The sequence below is a fragment of the Myotis brandtii genome, unplaced genomic scaffold (genome assembly GCF_000412655.1).
Source record: "Myotis brandtii unplaced genomic scaffold, ASM41265v1 scaffold510, whole genome shotgun sequence".
Lineage (NCBI taxonomy): Eukaryota > Metazoa > Chordata > Mammalia > Chiroptera > Vespertilionidae > Myotis > Myotis brandtii.
Window position 1 is genome coordinate 816,521 of NW_005369443.1, and position 17,412 is coordinate 833,932.

The 17,412-nt window shown below is 57.0% G+C and overlaps 1 protein-coding gene across 7 annotated transcripts in view; it reads left to right on the top strand.

Annotated features, from left to right (window-relative positions):
- Nucleotides 1-15,911, top strand: part of ELN (elastin) — a 32,356-nt gene extending 16,445 nt beyond the window's left edge. For 3 of the 7 annotated variants that reach the window (XM_014548520.1, XM_014548522.1, XM_014548521.1), the window contains 23 exons: nucleotides 98-157; nucleotides 430-477; nucleotides 1,866-1,961; nucleotides 2,045-2,089; nucleotides 2,597-2,800; nucleotides 3,801-3,854; nucleotides 4,350-4,478; nucleotides 4,707-4,748; nucleotides 5,171-5,293; nucleotides 6,151-6,207; nucleotides 7,241-7,342; nucleotides 7,426-7,485; nucleotides 8,034-8,171; nucleotides 8,710-8,748; nucleotides 10,394-10,474; nucleotides 10,560-10,619; nucleotides 10,896-10,982; nucleotides 11,695-11,733; nucleotides 11,942-11,995; nucleotides 12,356-12,397; nucleotides 12,786-12,827; nucleotides 13,414-13,464; nucleotides 14,892-15,911. In XM_014548520.1, the coding sequence (XP_014404006.1) occupies nucleotides 98-157; nucleotides 430-477; nucleotides 1,866-1,961; nucleotides 2,045-2,089; nucleotides 2,597-2,800; nucleotides 3,801-3,854; nucleotides 4,350-4,478; nucleotides 4,707-4,748; nucleotides 5,171-5,293; nucleotides 6,151-6,207; nucleotides 7,241-7,342; nucleotides 7,426-7,485; nucleotides 8,034-8,171; nucleotides 8,710-8,748; nucleotides 10,394-10,474; nucleotides 10,560-10,619; nucleotides 10,896-10,982; nucleotides 11,695-11,733; nucleotides 11,942-11,995; nucleotides 12,356-12,397; nucleotides 12,786-12,827; nucleotides 13,414-13,464; nucleotides 14,892-14,935 (1,697 nt within the window). In that variant the 3' untranslated portion in view covers nucleotides 14,936-15,911. The remainder of the gene's footprint in view (nucleotides 1-97; nucleotides 158-429; nucleotides 478-1,865; nucleotides 1,962-2,044; nucleotides 2,090-2,596; nucleotides 2,801-3,800; nucleotides 3,855-4,349; nucleotides 4,479-4,706; nucleotides 4,749-5,170; nucleotides 5,294-6,150; nucleotides 6,208-7,240; nucleotides 7,343-7,425; nucleotides 7,486-8,033; nucleotides 8,172-8,709; nucleotides 8,749-10,393; nucleotides 10,475-10,559; nucleotides 10,620-10,895; nucleotides 10,983-11,694; nucleotides 11,734-11,941; nucleotides 11,996-12,355; nucleotides 12,398-12,785; nucleotides 12,828-13,413; nucleotides 13,465-14,891) is intronic. The other 4 variants (XM_014548523.1, XM_014548524.1, XM_005877205.2 and 1 more) reach the window with 3 other exon arrangements.
- Nucleotides 15,912-17,412: the final 1,501 nt, after the last annotated feature.

Here is a 17,412-nt window from a genome sequence, read left to right on the forward strand (position 1 = left end):
GCGGGGGGCGGGGCCGCGGGGGGGGGGGGGGGGGGGGGGGGGGGAGCAGCTGCAGTGAGAGCTGAACGGATGCCCAGTGAGCCTCTCTGTTTTACAGGGTATGGGCCTGGAGGAGCGGCTGGCGCCGGGGCCAAGGCTGGGTACCCAACGGGGACAGGTAAGGGGCCAGCCAAAGGGGCTCTGATCACCCTGGCTCCAGGGCTCTGGGGCGGGCCATGATCTGTCCAGAAATCAGGCCAGCCCACCCTGCACTCAGATCCCCGTCTGAGCCAGAAGAAGGATCCTGGGTGGGACAGCTCTATGGCCTCTGGTGGCTATGATGCCCCCACCTACACCCATATGTGAACAGATGGCTCTCCTAGGGCTGGAGTGGAGGCCTCTGGAGATGCAGGGCCACAGTTTTCAGTCTCTCCCCTTCCCCTCCCCCAGGGGTTGGTCCCCAGGCTGCAGCAGCAGCAGCTAAAGCAGCAAAGTATGGTGAGTACCTCTGAAGTCCCTAGCTGCTAGCCCCCAGCCTCACAACCTCTCCATCCTGTTATCACTGAGAGCCTGCCTCACAGATAACTAACCAAGGCAGCCCACCCACCTTTGTCCAACTTTTTTGACCCCACCTATTCCTCCTTCCTTCCATCCATTCATCTCTTCTTCCCTCCATCCCTCTCTCCATCATCCATCCATCCATCCATCCCTTCATTCCTCCATCCATCCCTTCATTCCTCCCTCCCTCCATTCTTTCATCCATCCATCCATCCATCCACTCACCCATCTAATTATCCCTCCCTCCCTCACTCCCTCCTTCCCTCCCTCACTCCCTCCCTCACTCCCTCACTCCCTCCCTCCCTCACTCCCTCACTCCCTCCCTCCCTCCCTCTATCCATCCATTCTAGAGACCAGGGACAGATAAGAGCTCTGCTGGAGGCTGGAGGCACAGTTGTGGGACTGGAGAAGAGGGAGATATTATTTCTACTGGGGGAAGAAAATCAGGAACCCTTCTCAGAGAAAATGACATTTGATTGAGGCCTTAAAATATAGGTGGAGTTTGCCATGTGGTTAAAGCAGGAAGAAGGAGCCCGTGCAGAGGGAATGGGTACTATGGTGGTTAGAATGAGCATTTTAAAAATGTAACAGTTTAGTATCAATTTAGTGTGCACTATAAAAATTTTAACTGGCTCCTCAAGCTCATGATCCCTTGGCTGGCAGACATGGTACGCCCTTCCCTGTGCCCATGCTGTGAGCAGCATGGGCCTCTGTCCTCCTGTCCCAGGCAGTCCCAGTTCAGAGTCAGATCACTTGGGCTGAAGTCATCACCTTCATCTCCAGTGCCAGGGGAGCCCTTCCTGTAGCCATGGTGGGACCAGCCAAGGGGGCGAAAATGTGGAGGGCAGCATTGAGCTGGAGGCCCGCTCCTAGGAGGCCCCATAGGCTGTCCCTCCAGGCCCCTAAGGGTGGAATGTGGGAGCAGGAGATTGGGACAGCAAGGGACTGCCAGAGCCAGGCAGCCAGGCGCTTGGATTACAAACTTGGCGGAGCCTTTGGAACACAAGGAGAGGAAGCCTTGAACATTCCTACAGGGGCCCCTCTGGCCCAGGGAGTGGCCGCTTGTGGTTTCTCAGTATGTGGCAGTGATTAGAATGGGATTTGTCTGAAAACATACAAGTCCCTTAATGAGCGTGTTGAAATGGACACTTTGGGGGTGAGTCAATGAACAGTGGGGTGGGGGCCTTCTCAAGCAGGCCCCGCCAGAGATGCCTGGGCCTCGTTCCCAGAGGAGACTGCTAGTTAAAATGCCAGCATCCAAGTGGCCTTCCTTCCCAGCCTCAGGAGGGGCCCTGGGAGCTACATCTGCACTGTCCCCATCCCCGCAGGTGCTGGAGGAGCCGGAGTTCTCCCTGGTGTTGGTGTTGGAGGTGCCGGCATTCCTGGTGGGGCTGGTGCAATTCCTGGGATTGGAGGCGTTGGAGGTAGTGTCTGTTCCAGCAGGGGGTGGGGGTGTCCTGGAGAAGGCCACAGGGAAAGGCCTCACCCTCTGTGGCTGTCTCTCCAGGGGTCGGTGCTGCTGGGAAGGCGGCTGCAAAGGCAGCTAAATTTGGTGAGTGCCCTCAGGGGAGGAAGTGGGACTCTGGCCTGCCCTCAGGCCCTTGGAGCCAGCCCAGGCCTCTACTAGGCCTTGGAGACCTCAGTTCTCTGAGACTGAATGGACTTGGCCTTTGTCCACCTGTGGACACCTCCCTTCCACCTCCCCAAACACGCCTGTCTGACCACTCTGCCTGGCCCTGTCTGTTGTTTTTCACTGATTGGCCTAGCAATGGAGGACCCCTGTGGAGCATCCGGCTCCTCCCACCCTACTCCCAAGGCCAACCCATAGCTACTGCACCACCTGCCTGGGTACTAGTGATATGCTCTGAATTTGCTTTAGACGTAGACCATGTTCTCCCCACCCACAGACCCAAACCCTTAGAACTCCAAAGGCAATGTCAGCCCACCTGGGATCCTGCACTCAGTACCTGCCACCCCCACAGCTCCCCAGAACCATGCCCTGAGAGGCCCTTTAAGGTTCCCACAGGGTTTAGGCCAGAATAATTCTTTCCTTCCACAGGAGCTGCTGGAGGCTTGGTACCTGGTGGCCCAGGAGTTGGAGTTCCTGGTGTTGGAGTCCCTGGTGTTGGGGTCCCAGGTGTTGGAATCCCAGGTGTTGGAGGAGTCCCAGGTGTTGGGATCCCAGGTGTTGGGGTCCCAGGTGTTGGAATCCCAGGTGTTGGAGGAGTCCCAGGTGTTGGGATCCCAGGTGTTGGAGTCCCAGGTATTGTGGGTAGACCAAGTGAGCTGGGCTATGTGTGTGTGTGTGTATGTGTGTGTGTTGTAAGAGAGAAATACTGACACTATTGCCAAGACTTTTGGATTCTCCCTAACACTTCACTTATCTATCCTCTTCTCCCATACCCTTGACCATGACTCATCTTCTCTCCCTTGGGCTATAACAACCTCCTAACTAGTTACTGCCAGCATCATCTTCTCCCACTCACCTTCTCATTGCCAGTGTGCTCCTGAGGGAAGGAACCATGTCTTTTTCATCTCTATGTCCCCAGTCCTTAGATGAATAGATAGATGCTCAGTAAGTGGTGGATAGATGGGTGGGTGGATGGATGGATGGGTGGATGGGCAGATGGACAGCTGGGTATGTGGGTGAATGGCCATGTGGATAAGTAGAGGTTGAAGGATAAGAGGATGAATGGACAGAAAAAAAGGATGAATGACTACATGAATGAATAGATACATGGGTAAAATGGTGGATGAAGAGATGAATGGGTAGATGGAAAGACAGATGGAAAAGTAGATGAGGGACTAAATAAGTGAGTAGACTGATAAATGGATGGGTGGTGGATGGATGGATGGGTGAATGAGCACATGGTTGGATGAGCAGACGAATAGATGCGTGGGTGAGAGGCAAATGCAAAATGGATGGTTAGATATATGAATAGATGAATGGGTAGATGAGTGAATAAATGGATGGTCAGATGGGTTCATGGATGGACAGAGAGATAAGTGGTTGTATTGAAGTCTAAGGATAGATAGGCAAATGGACAGACACGTGGGTAGGTAAGTGGGTGGGTGAATGAGTGGTTAAGTACACAGAGGACTAGATGGAGATGTGACTGGGTAGACAGATAACTAAACATCCATTGGGTTGGCTTGATAGAGAGAAAGGAGATAGACTGGACAGATGGGTGGATGGTAGGATACATATTGACCATCTTTCCTCCATTCTCTCCTGATCATCTGTGTCCCCTTGGTCTCTCCAGGGGCTGTGTCACCAGCTGCAGCTGCTAAAGCAGCCGCCAAAGCAGCCAAATATGGTGAGTGTGTTGATAGCTCTGCCCCACCCTGTTCTGGCCAGAGAAAGGGGATGACTTGCCCAGGGTTACATAGCAGGTCACTGGCTGAGCTGGACCTGTTGGGCCCCAGGATGAGGCCATGAGGCTGAGTGATAGGAGAGTCCTAGTATGGCAGTGAGGACGATGTCCCTGCCCCTTCCCACCCCAGCCAGGGCCCCTCTCACAGGAGCCCAAGCCTGGCTGGGGAAATGGGACCTGCCCACTCTCTCTCCATAACCAACAACAGGGCCCGATCCCAATCAGAGAAGAGAGGGGTTGCAGAAATGCTGTGGGAGGGTTTCAATAAAGGTTTCCTGGAAAAGGCTGCTGGGGGCCCAGGCATTCTATGGTTTCCTGTCCTTCCAGGACCAGACTTGAGGGGGGCTTGCTCCTACTCTCCTAGTCCACCAGCACCCCCAGGACCCTCCCAGCCTCTCTCACTGATCTCCTTTTCTATCCATTCTCCTCTCTTCACAGGGGCCAGAGCCGGAGTGGGAGTTGGAGGTGGGGTTGGTGCAGGGGGCTTTCCGGGTTACGGCGGTCTTGGAGCTGGAGTCGGTGGTCTTGGAGCTGGAGTCGGAGGTGTCCCTGGAGCTGGCATTTCCCGTGAGCACTAGATCCACCTGGGGAAACAGGGCGAAGGCAGGGGGGCTTCTCTTCTGTAGAGCTTGAGGGGGTTGTGGGGTGTTGATTGGGCTGCACGTGCTCAGGGAGGCGTTGGGGAGTGTGCAGGGAGGGCCTGCAGCGCCTGCCAGGGTAGGAGAGCAGTCAGCACAGCCCCACTGAGATCCAGCAAGGTTTCTGAGGGTCTCTCTCTTTCTCATTCCGCCATAGCTGCAGCCCAGGCAGCCGCCGCCGCCAAGGCAGCTAAGTATGGTAAGTGCCCTGGCCCTGCCTGCCCCCATGCCCAGGGCAGTGTCCTTCCCTCCTGGGCAGCACCGTTCCCTCCTCTCAGAGCCTGGACCCCAGCCCTGCTCTGCCCTGGGGCCCAGGCTCTGAGCTCAGAGCAGTTCTCCAGCATGAGGACAGAGCAAGCTCACGCTCAGGCCTCCAGAGCTGAAATGGCCTGGGCCAAGATCAGGAGCCCCTGACCCCATCTTCCCAAGCCACGCTGAACTTTCCTGCCCTTTTCAATTGCCCATCCTTAGGGTTCCTGGTGCCCAGCTTACCACCCCACCCCAAACGGGCGAGTTGAAGGTGCTCACCACAGCCATTCTGTTCCCCACCCCACCTTCACCCTCTGCTCCCTCAAGGAGGGGAGCTTCGCGGGGCAGCGCTGATGCTCTTCACTACTCTAGGTGCTGGAGGAGCAGGAGGCCTGGGCGGGCTGGTGCCAGGTGCCAGAGGCATTGTACCAGGTGTGCCGGGCATCGGAGGGGTGCCGGGCATCGGAGGGGTGCCGGGCATCGGAGGGGTGCCAGGTGAGCTGTGTTCCCAACCCAGAGATGGGTTTGGTTTGCCTCGTGGAAGGGGCCCTGGAGTGGACCCAGGTCAAGGGCACCATTTTATAGATGGCAAGACTGAGCCCAGAGATGGGGAGGAGGAAAAGCAATGCCCCCCCCCTAGTGTGGAGGGAAGACCTTTTACGGGATTCCAGTCTGCTGAACAAACCTGGCTAGTCCCTCCCTCGGGGATGTCAGCCGGCTGGGTGCTGGAGCTCCGCCCTGTCAGGGCTGGGTAGCCTCGCTTACTTTAGGGTCCTTTCTGTCCCTGATCAGGTGGAAGGGCCTATGTCACCCTTCGGTTCCCCTGCACTCTTTCTCCTCCACCAATCAGAGGCCAAAGGGAAGAAATTAAGAGTTACAATGAGATTAAGTTACAACCTTCCTTGGTTCCCCCGCCCCACCACCAGATTTCTCTATTTTCCTTCTTCTTTCTGGGGGAAAATTCCCCTTTTGAGTTTCTCTCCAAAATGAGACATTTCCTCCAATAGTTTTAAAAATTAACATCGCCTTTAGCAGAAAGCTGCACAAATCCTTTAACAGAGGTTTGGAGACGGTCTAGGCCTTGGCCAGCCACCGCCCAGGCTCCCACCATCGTAGTCCGAGCTAGACTGTCACAGTCCCCGAGCTGCTTGCAGGGAAGGGACATGCCCAGGGTGGCTAGCCGGCCAGCCTCACAGCAGGCCTGGAACCCTTCCTTCTCTGGCTCCAGCATAAGGAGGCAGCACAGAGCACAGCACAGGTCTTCTGGAGGCATCCCTGGAGCTGTGGGGGTGGGGGAGAGTGAGGAGGGGTGCAGGGAGCCCCTCCCCAACCCCTTCTCTTTACCTCTCCAGGAGCTGGAACCCCAGCAGCTGCAGCCGCCAAAGCAGCCGCCAAAGCTGCTCAATATGGTATGTGTCCCGCGTGCATCCTATAGCACCGCTCTCCTGTCTCTGTTCTGGGGTCTGGCAGCCCCTCAGCTCACATTCTTGCTGTGGGCCTTTGACCCATCTGGCCACTTTCAGGTGTTAGTCAAGTCTCTGATTAGGAAAGCAAAGCGAGAACAGGCCCTGGTGAGACCACAGAACCAACCTCCGCACCCTTCCCAAAGGTCCTGCTGCCCCCAATCTAGCTGGGCCGCCCCCATTCTGGACCTCAAGCTGGTTCCTCTGGGTGCGCACCACCCTCCGTGGCAGTATTTCTTGCTCCCTGACAAGGTTCTCCATTTCTCCATAGATCTGAGGGCCACCCTGGCAGCCCCAAGCACCCACACCTTCCTGAACATAGCCAATGGCAGTAGCCCCACCTTAGAGCTTAAATGTCTACCAGGCCTGGGCCAGGGCATCTACACGCCTTGGCTTCAGGGACCTGTGGGCAGCAAGATTCAGATCAGAAAATCTAGAGCTGTCTAGGCCAGAGAAATCTTAATTTTAGGTCCACTGACCCCCCCCGAAACTCACATATGACAAACAACCCCTTTTTAGATAAAGCTGCCATTTGCTGAAGCAATCCTTACAGCAACTTCATGAAGTTGGTAGCATCATTCCCATTTTAGAGATGTGGAAACTGAGGTTCTCAGGGCTTAAGTAACTTGCTCACAGTTACACAGCTAAATGGTGGCTGAGCTGAGCTTCGAACCCGTGTCTGCCTGTCTTGTAGAGCACCCTTGACCACATAGCTCTGCTTCCACCACCCTCAGAAGTCTCAAACAGGTCCTTGTCCCTCCAAAGGTTAAGAACTCCTGACCCTACACATGCCTCATATTAGGGACAAGGAAGCTGAGACCCATAAAGAGAAGATGACTTGCCCAAAGTCCACAGCAATCTGTGCCCTAGCGGGGATGAAAGCCCAAGGCTCCTGATTCCCAGCTCGCTGCTCTTTCCATTGGCTTCTGTCCTCCTCGGTCGAGACTGGGTTAAGGATTAGTTCTTCTCGCTCTTGTAGGGTTAGGCCCTGGCGCTGGCGTTGGCGGGGTTCCCGGCCTTGGCGTTTTCCCCGGTGCTGGCGGGGTTCCTGGTCTTGGCATTGGCCCCGGCGGCGTTACAGGTAAGTTGTGTGAGAAAGTGGGCCTGAGGAGCCCCTGAATCCTCCGTGGCTGACACCCTGACACCCCCTCCCTCTCCATCCAGGAGCAGGGACCCCGGGTGCCGCCAAATCTGCTGCTCAGTTGGCCGCCAAAGCCCAGCTCCGTGAGTGCCCTGCCTGGCTTTCCCTCCTCACCCCGCCAAGCACAGGCTGGCCCAGCATGACCCAGGCGGGAGCAGGCCCCACAGTATGCAGGCTTTCAGGCCCACTGCAGGCCGGGAGGTCCCCGAGGCAGCAGACAAGGGGTTGGAGAAGCAGATTTAGCAAAGGAGAGACCCAGGTTCCAATCCGGGGCCCCACACGAGCTGAGTGACCTCTGAGTTTCCTGTCCTTGGGCATGACATGTGCGTGCTGATGGCGCCTGCTGCAGGAGGTTGTTGGGAGAATTAAATGAGTTCATCCAGAGGGAAGAGTGGAGGTTGGGCTGGAAAGGAAGGCGGTGTAGTGAGTGTGCAGCCCTGAATGCCAGCTGGGGGAGGGGCTGGACTTGGTGGTCAGCGGGAGCTCTCGGAAGGCCATTCTGGTGGCAGCACAGAGGGTGGATTAAGGGGTCTGGCCCCTTCTCTTGGGGCCTGTCTCGGCTCCCGGGCAGGACACCCCACAGGGCATGCTTCCTGCCTGCTGTCACCATCCCACTGCCCATCTTTCTCAGGGGCTGCCGCTGGCCTTCCTGCTGGCGTGCCCGGATTTGGAGCTGGTGCTGGCGTTCCTGGATTTGGAGCTGGTGCTGGTGTTCCTGGATTTGGGGCTGGTGCTGGTGTTCCTGGCTTTGGGGCAGGTGCGGGTGCAGGTGAGAGGCCTTCTAGCCTGGGCAGAAATGACCCCTGAGCTCAGAGAAAGGACACTGCATGCTCCCTCCCAGCACATCCCCCAGCACCTCATCGAAGGGCTCATAGTGAATTCCCCATTAGGTTCTCCTGAGCAGTCAGATGACTAGGGTAACAGATGGGGGGCAGGCCAGGCGAGGAAGCCCCAGGCTGAGTGGGTGGGCCCACCTGACTCGCCCCCAGCAGTATGCTGTGGCCACTAGGAGCTCCAGTTTCTCACCTGGTGGTTACTGAGCCTGAAGGGGCTGGGAGGGGCAGATGGAAGGAGGAGGCATAGTCCAGCCCTCACGTGCTCCCAGACCAGACTGGCAGAGACATGGTTAGTGACGGGAGATCTACCCGGGCAGGGTGAGCTCCTGGCTGGGGAGCCACAGCTTCAGGGCTTTGAGAGGAGCAAAGAAGGCCAAGGAAGGCAGGGAGGGCTCCCAGGAGGAAGCAGTACCCCGCAGCACAGAGCTCAGCTGCTGACCACCCCACATTTCCTTTTTCCTTTTTCTGCAGTACCTGGATCCTTGGCTGCTGCTAAAGCAGCCAAATATGGTGAGTGCCCCCACACTGGCCACCACAGTTGGTTCCACTGCTGCCCCACCCTCCCTGATGCACTGGTCACCCTTCTCCCCTCCCTCTGGGCCAGGGCCGCATGCCCGGCGCCTGCAGCACAGGGCTGGGATGGTCAGGGTGGAAAAAGGCAGTTTCTAGGACACATTCATGACAGTTTAGCAGACCTGGCTCCTGCCCACGAAATGCCTATCGAGCCTCCAGCCCTGGGACAACCAAAAAGCCCCCTCACATTTCCGGCCTCCCTGGGAGCAAGTCCACCTTGGTGAAAACCGTGGTCCCCAGGGGCCCCTGTGGCCCTCAGTTTTGTGGGCCCAGGGCAGGGTTGCTGTCAGCGAGGCAGCTTCTGCCTCCTGGCCAGCAGAGCCCCGGCCCCCCGCCCACCTCCCAGTCAGCATGACTGCGCCTGCCACGAGCCACGAAGACGTGGCAGACAAGCCTGCCCCTCCACTTGGCGCTCAGCAGCCCTGGCTGGCCAGACCCACACTGTCTGTGGCCCCTGAATTCTTGGCCTTCTGAGAGCCAGGCCAGGGCCTCTGCCAGGGAAACACCAATCAGCCCGGCCAGTCCACTTGGGGCCAGTTTCCACCTCGGAAAATCCCAGTCTCCTCAGTCCCACCCCTGGCGGGCCCGGTGACCCACAAGCCTTCTCCTGTTCCTTGCTGGCTGCTCTGCCAGCCGGAGTCTAGCGCATTTTGCCAGGGAAACAAAGCAGCTAAGGGGACAGGCTCCAAAGCCACTTCCTGCCTGTGGCACCTTGAGCATATTGCTTAACCTCTGCTGCGTCTCAATTTTCTCATCTGCAAAGTGGGGATGACAATAGTCCCCACCTTTCCTGTTGCAATGAATAATAAGCAGGCTAATCTGTGAGAAGCACTGAGAACTGTGGAACTCCTGCTGCTGCTATTTGTAGCAGCTCTGCTCTGGACAACAGTTCAAAACTCAGGGTACATTCCCGGATGGTGTGTTCTTTTACTCTCCAAACACCTGTAGGGTGAGTGGGGTACGGATCATCATCTCCTTTAGGGAGAGGTGGCAGCTCAGAGAGGCTCTAATGAGTGGAGAAAGCAGGATTGGAACCCAGGACTGTCAGTACCTGAGACTAGTCTTCCCTCTTCCGCAGCTTGTGGCCACCTGTGGCTCCAGTGCTAGCCCAGGGGGATGGAGAAAAGATGGGCAGGCCAAGGCTCAAGGAAGCTCGCTCTATTCTTTTCTTGGTTGTTGTTTTTTTAAATAGAATTTTATTGATTTCAGAGAAGAAGGGAGAGGGAGAGAGAGAGAAAAGCATCAATGATGATAGAGAATCATCAATTAGCTGCCTCCTGCATGGCCCCTATTGGGGACTGAGCCCACAACCTGGGCATGTGCCCCGACCAGGAATCGAACTGTGACCACCCAGTTCATAGGTCATCATTGAACCACTGAGCTACACTGGCCGGGCAAGGAAGCTCGCTCTTGACTGATTGGTCAGGGACATGGGCCCAGGTGCCTGGGAATGGACTTCTGTCCAGTGCTCCTTCCACTGGGTCACCTGGCCTCGACCACCCGTCTGCTTGGCTAACGCCCCTGGGTCAGGGAGACCCTGTCCTTCAGAAATGGGGGACTGACTCTCTGCCCCTCTCCTCAGGAGCAGGAGGGCCTGGGGGCCTTGGCGGGGTTGGAGGTCTTGGTGGTCTTGGTGGAGCAGGTGTCCCAGGTGGTGTGGCAGGTGAGTTGAAACCCCAGGACGGGCTGGGCAGGGAGGGAGACGGACCCGTGGAGAATTGCTCCCTGAGCTCCCTCTGTGTCCTCAGGAGCCGGACCTGCTGCCTTGGCTGCTGCTGCCAAGGCTGCTGCCAAAGCTGGCCAATATGGTGAGCACTGTGTAGAGGTGGGGGCTGCCAACAGTCCCCAGGGTTTGGGGGGCCTCAGACCATGCACTATGGAGCACTATTCCCTGCCCTGCCCCTGAGGCCCTCAGGGGCATTGTCTCCCCGGGGCCCAGCCACCTCCTGGCCCCACAACCCACAAAGGCTCTGGAAGCTCAGGCTCCACCTGGGGACTGGGAGGAAAACTTCAGCTCTTAGCTCTTCACAGACGAGCAGCAGGGGTCAACGAGATGGGGTTTTAACACCCAGCTCTCTCCGCAGGCCTTGGGGCTGGAGGGCTCGGAGCTGGCGGGCTCGGAGCTGGAGGACTGGGACTTGGAGGTGTCCCAGGGGCTGGGGGCTTTGGAGGTAAGAGGCTGCTCTAGAATCTATTAGTTTATTGTGAGTGAATGAGTGTGTGTGTGGAGAGAGAAAGAGAGAGAGAGAGAGAGAGAGAGAGAGAGAGAGAGAGAGAGCCCTTCCCATTTGCCACATCTTGCTCACTCAGGGCTGTGGTGGGCCTGCCCCCTTCTCTTGCTCCTCCAGCGTTTAGAGGGGCCTGAGCAAGCAGGGGTGAGGGCTGCTTCTTGCAGCTGGGATCCGACCCTCCCTCTCCCTCTCCTCTCCTTCAACCCACATGACCACATCAAGTGGGAGTTCGTTAGGATAATGATGGTCATGCCCACTTACTGGGGAAGAAAACCAAAGCCGTTCTTGTGTTGACATGTCACTCTTTCTTGGGTCGTCATTGTATCTCCCTACCGCTGGGGAAGAAAACCAAAGCTTGGACGGAATTACTTTTCCAAAGTCTCTGCCATCCTGGGCCTTGTGTCACTCTTTCTTGGGTCGTCATTGTATCTCCCTACCTAAACCTGCCTGAAGTCTCTTCCTGTGTGCGCCACAAGACTGGACACACAGTAGGCGCTTAATAAAGACTTTCGGAAAGTTGGATAAAGGAGGGGTGGAGGGATGGCGGAAGGATGAGTCGGTGGGCAGATGGTAAACAGTGAACAGGTCAGAAGGGGGACATGACTGGGAGGGAAGGGATATTTCTGGGCTCTCATGCACCCCATCTCCCCAGGTGTGTCCCCAGCTGCAGCTGCTAAAGCAGCCAAATATGGTGAGTGGCTCCCTGCTGCCCTCCTCCTGCCCAGGTCTGTAGGCTGCTAATACGCCCCATCCTGACCATCCCGTCTCACCCACTCAGGCCTCAATCCTGCTCAGTCCTAACAGCCTGTCCGGGATCTCCCTGACTCCAGAACCCGGAGGGGAGGCTCATGGCTCCTTAGACTGTACCTTGTCGCAAACCCCATCTGCCCTCTTCTCAGGTGCCGCTGGCCTTGGAGGCGTCCTAGGAGCTGCCAGGCCATTCCCAGGTGGAGGTAGGGCCATCTCTGCTGTGCAACCCTGGGGCTGCAGCTAGCACAAGGCCACAAAGGGGAGCGGGGAGGGGAGAGGGAAGAAGGGAGAAGGGAGAGGGGAGAGGGGAGAGGGGACAGTCCAGGAAAGGAGACATCCTGGGCAGAGGGGCAGGCCTCAGTGTCAGGGGCACCGTGGGCCTCGGGCACCAGACTGGCAAGCTGAGGCGATGGGGCCCCACACCAGGATGTGAGGCAGGGACAAGGTTTGTGAAGAAAGCCACTCTGGCCATGGAGAAGGGGAGGGGGGTAGTGGGCAGAGAGAAAGAGGGGGCGAGGCTGGAGTGGGGCCTGCCCCATGCCAACCCCAAGTCCCTCCTGCAGGAGTTGGAAGACCTGGCTTCGGATTGTCTCCTATTTTCCCAGGTATGCCCCGGCTCCCTACCCTGTGCCCTGTGCTGCAGCTCTGGCCCCAAGCCTTCCCCTCCCCTGCTTCATCTCCTGCTCAGGAGGGCTAGGTCAAGCCCCAGGAGGGGTCCCCTATCCTCAGGTTACACCGCGCTGGGCTCCCCTTTATTCTTCTCTTCCCCGCTTGCAAGGCCAGGGAGCATCAGCTTTTCTGAAACACCAGTTCCAAATGGGGTAAACTGAGGTTCATAGAGTACCAGGGACTGACCCAAGGTCACACAGTGAGTGAGGCAGAGCCAGGCTCCCAAGCCCAGAACCTGGCCCCTCTCAAGCGAGGCCCATGCTGCCAGGAGGCCTTGGCAACTTCCAGAAGTGGCACACTCACCGCCCCTCTCCTGTGTTGCAGGTGGCGGAGCCGGAGTCGGGGCTGGGGGCCTGGGAGTTGGTGGTGAGTCTGCAAGAAGAAGGAGGGGCCCCACTTCAAGCAATGCTCTGAGCTCCTCTCCTGGGGTGGAGGGGGGAAGAGTCCTGTTGAGGGAGTGGCTAGTATGACCACAACCCTTGGCTGGGCCTCTGGTGTGGGGGCTTGAGGGGAATCACAGAGGCTGACAGTTCAGCCCTGGGGTGTGGGGATAGGAGGCAAGGATTCTGACTCCTAGAGCTCCCAGCCTGGCACTTCTCTAGGGACCAGGACTGAGACAGGGACCTGCGTCACCCTGGAGCTTAGGGTCTAAGTGCTGAGGCTGACAAGCTCCCACAGAAAAAGAAAGAAACTGTAAGGGAAGAGCAAGGTCCATCAGGCAGGCAGCCAGGGGCGTCAAAACCTCTCTGATACCAGCATGTTAGCTGGCAAGGCTGGGGTCTGGCTATGGTGGGAGGGGCACCCTCCAAGCTGCTCAGACCTCTATATGCAGGATATGACCCGCAAGGCTTTCAGAACCTTCGGTGATAGGATCGAGGCCCTATGTGGTGGGGGCCCTGAGAGAGGCAGGAAAGCCAGGTCCCCTCCCCAATCCCTACCTCTCCTCCCACAGGCAAACCTCCCAAGCCCTATGGAGGTGCCCTGGGAGCTCTAGGGTACCAAGGTGAGTGGAGCAAGGAAGACAGCATGGAGGGAGGGGCAGAGACGGAGGCAGAGCCTGGGCCCATCAGTCTGGGAGAGGGAGGAGCACGTTTGGACTAAGCCTGGCAGTAGTGGGGAGGCTGGAGGAGCTGCACAGCTCACCCATCCCTTCTTCTGCCTCCAACACAGATGATCAGAGCTGGGAGTAGGCCCAGGACCCCCCATACTCACCCAGCCAGGCCTGGCCTAGCAGTCCCTGCCTCCCTGCTGCCCACACGACCTCCCTTCCCCCGCCCCCCACTTTCAGGAAGGAGCCAAGAGAAAGAGAAGGGAGAGGAGGGGGGAAGAACTCAGAGGAGCAGACACAGGGGGAGAAAATGGATGAGATGATGGGAGCCATAGGGTTCGGGAAATCTGAAGGGTGGGCAGGGGGACCCAAGGTGCCCACGCTGGGCAGAGTGGGCAGAGGCCACTACCTGGCACCGAGCCACACCCTTGCTCACAAATGCACACATGCTTCTGGAAGTGTGTGGGGTGGGTCCTGATCACCACCTCCCAAGCTCCTCCCAACAATGCCCAAGGGAGACCCAAAGAAGCCGCAGCTCCACCCCTAGGGTTGCTCAGACTGTGGATTCCCTTCCACCACCACCCGACTCCCGCCCGCCCCCGCCTGCTTCCCGCTACACAGATGAGGCAGCTGAGGCAAGGCCAGGGCTGGAGAGGCTGAGGCAAGACCAGCCTGGCCCTTTCCAGGGTGCCTAGTGGTGCCTGGGGCCATAGCCCCTTGCTTTCCAAACACCCTGGATGAGCTTCGCACAGAGGCCTGTCCCTGCCCCACTTGGCTTCTCACTGCCACCAGGTGGCGGTAACAAGCCATGTCTATCTCCCACAGGGGTAGGAACTACTCCAGCCCTCCAACCAGAAAATGGTGCCTTGATGATTAGAAACAAGGTTTACCAATCAGACCCTCCCCAGGAGAGGGCAGGGGTCCTGGGGTCCCGTCCCAAGTTAACCACTGACTGTGGATGAGTACGGCTCTCACTCTCTCTGGGCCTCAGTTTACTCATTTGAGGCACTGGCTTGTTTGTCTCACTATCTCCCTTGTGGGGGGGGTGCTCTGAGTCACTCACTAAAGGCTTCCCAGATGGAGTGGATTCAGAGAATAGAGACCTTGCCCAGGCCCAGTCTCTCCCAGACCTGGACCCATGGCCTGGCCTCTTCCCTTCTCTGAGACTTGGTTTCATCAACCACATCTTGAGCCCTGGTCCCACCCACCTGTCCAGCGGGAGTTTGTACGATGAGTTTGGCCTGGGGTGGAGCCCAGGCTTCTGGAGGCTTCTTGGAGCCTCTGTTCCCCATGGTGATGATGCTGGAGTTGGTCAGTGGGCAGTGGCGTGAGCAGCAACGGGGAGGGGCCAGACTAACCTTGTGTGTGCCCCTCCCACCCAGGTGGAGCCTGCCTGGGGAAATCCTGTGGCCGGAAGAGAAAGTGAGCTTCCCAGGACCCCTGACTCACGACCTCATCAACGTTGGTGCTACTGCTTGGTGGAGAATGTAAACCCTTTGTGACCCTCCCCTCTACGCCCCCTCCTACGTCCCCACCTCTGGAGGGGACAGGGCTGGCCGGGCGGACTTGGAAATCCACAGGACAAGGAAACAAGAGAACGGTGGCCAAGCGGGCCCTGGGAAGCCCCTACTTCAGAGGCGAGGGGTGGGTGGGCTTGGCCCCCTGCCCCCTCTCCCTTCCCACCCAGGAGCTCCCCCTCCATACACTCTCCATCTCCAGGGGAACTCGGTGCTAAGTGCTGGTGCTTTCATCTTCCCAGGGGAGGGAGGAGGGAAGGGCAGCCCCTCTGGAAGCCCCCTCCCTGGGGCTCCTCTGAAAATGGTGCAGACACTTCCTGGGCAGTCCCACCTCCCCCTGCCCACCAGGACCCACCCCTGGCTGCGGTCCAGTTGGTACCCAAGCATCACAAACCTCAAGCTGGATTCGGTCACACCATCTCTTGGCCCCGTCGGCCCCCTTTTCCTCCACCAATCACTGTTCCCCATTTCTGGGGCACCTCAGATCAGAAGAACCCCAATGGGAATAGCCCTCTTTCTCTTGTGGAATTCATCCGCCCATCTGTCCATCCATCCATCCATCCATCCATCCTTGCCCCCAGTTGTCCGCCTGGCACCACTAGCTGGCTGGGCACCCCAACCACCAACCTGGTTAACCTGTCATGGCAGCATGTGCCCTGCCTTTGCCCCACCACACACACCCCTACAAAGGGGCCCAGGGTGTGAGGGGCGGTGCCAGCTGGGGCGGCAGGAATCTCCTCCCTAACCTGGGTCCCCCCACGCAGTACTGTATCCCCCATCCCTCCCTCGAGCCACTGTACTTCACAGCATCTCCCACCCCTGCCCCGCCCATCTCTTTGTGTCTCGCTGTGATAGATCAATAAATATTTTATTTTTTGTCCTGGATATTTGGGGATTATTTTTGATTGTTGATGTTTTCTCTTGATTTTATTTTTGTGATTAATTGAAAAAAAATTTTTTTTTCTGATCTGGGGAGCTATATCCCCAGAAGAAAATTCATTTTAATCACTTTGGTATAACTCTGGATGAAACACACATTTTTTAAAATAAGAAAAGAGAATTAACTGCTTCAAAAAAGACTAATAAATGAAAATATTTTAAAGGAAACTGTGTCTTGGCCTCCTTTGTAATCCCCTCATCTGCCGCCGGCTCCAAGCCCAGAGAGGGAACAGGGCTCGGCCATGGGAAACCTCCGCTGTTCAAGGTGTATTTGGGGGGCTGTTCACCAGAATCCCCTGCTGTTGGCTTCCGAGGTTTGATCCTTCTCCAAGTTCGGATTGTCCTTTAACAATTAAAACCCCTTTGTAGGGGAAACAGGGCCAGCCAGGACCCCCCTCAACCCCAGCCCCTGCCCCATAGAACTAAGATGAGCGCAGGGACTGGTGGCGGCCTCTGAGCACTGAGGGTGCAGCTGGAGGGGAGGAGTAAACGAAAGTGACCCTTCTATCCAGACCAAACCCTTGGCCTTGGTGAACAGCAGTACAGAAAGGAGAAAACGGCCCTACCTACGAAAACTAGAAGACGTGTTTTCCTCCGAAACACCCACTCTCACACATGGCCAAGTAAGGTACCACTTCACTTCCTTATAAAACATAACAGCCCTGCCCAGTTTGGCTCCATGGATATAGCGTCGACCTGTGGACTGAAGGGTCCCAGGTTCGATTCTAGTCAAGGGCACATGCCCAGGTTGAGGGCTCGATCCCCAGTGGGGAGTGTGCAGGAGGCAGCCAATCAATGATTCTCTCTCATCATTGATGTTTCTATCTCTCTCCCTCTTCCTTCCTCTCTGAAATTAATAAAAATGTATTAAAAACACACACACACACTAAAACTTTCATTTAAAAATAAAATAAAATATAACAAATGTCACCTGCAGGTGGCACTGGGAGACTCAGTACCACTCTTAGATGCACCCATCTACAGAGACATGCCCCTCCCTTTGGGGCCAGAAATCCATGGGGCCTGGGGCCATGCCTACCACTCCCTTCTAGACTAGCTCTGGATACCAGATTCCGGAATTCCTTCCCCAAACCACCAAGTCCACTTCAGGGACCACATGGCCTCATGCCTGCATCTGACCTCCTGGGGCAGACCCAGGGCCAGTGACACACCCCTAAGTCAGAAGGAGCTATTTGTTGGGAGTGTGGACGGAGTAGGCAGACTGGACTCTCTTGCATTTGTTCGACAGGACCTCTGCAGTGCAGAAGGAGTTGGGATGGAAAGAGAAAGAGGATGGGATGATGCTCAGAGAGAGCTTCCTAGAGGCTAATAGAGTGCAAAAAGCAATTTATCAGGCAAAGAAAAAAGCCGGGAGGAGCGCCATGCCTTTCGAGCAGGGAGAGCAGCCTGTGTAAAGGCCTAGAGGGCAGGACAGTGGGAGTGTCCT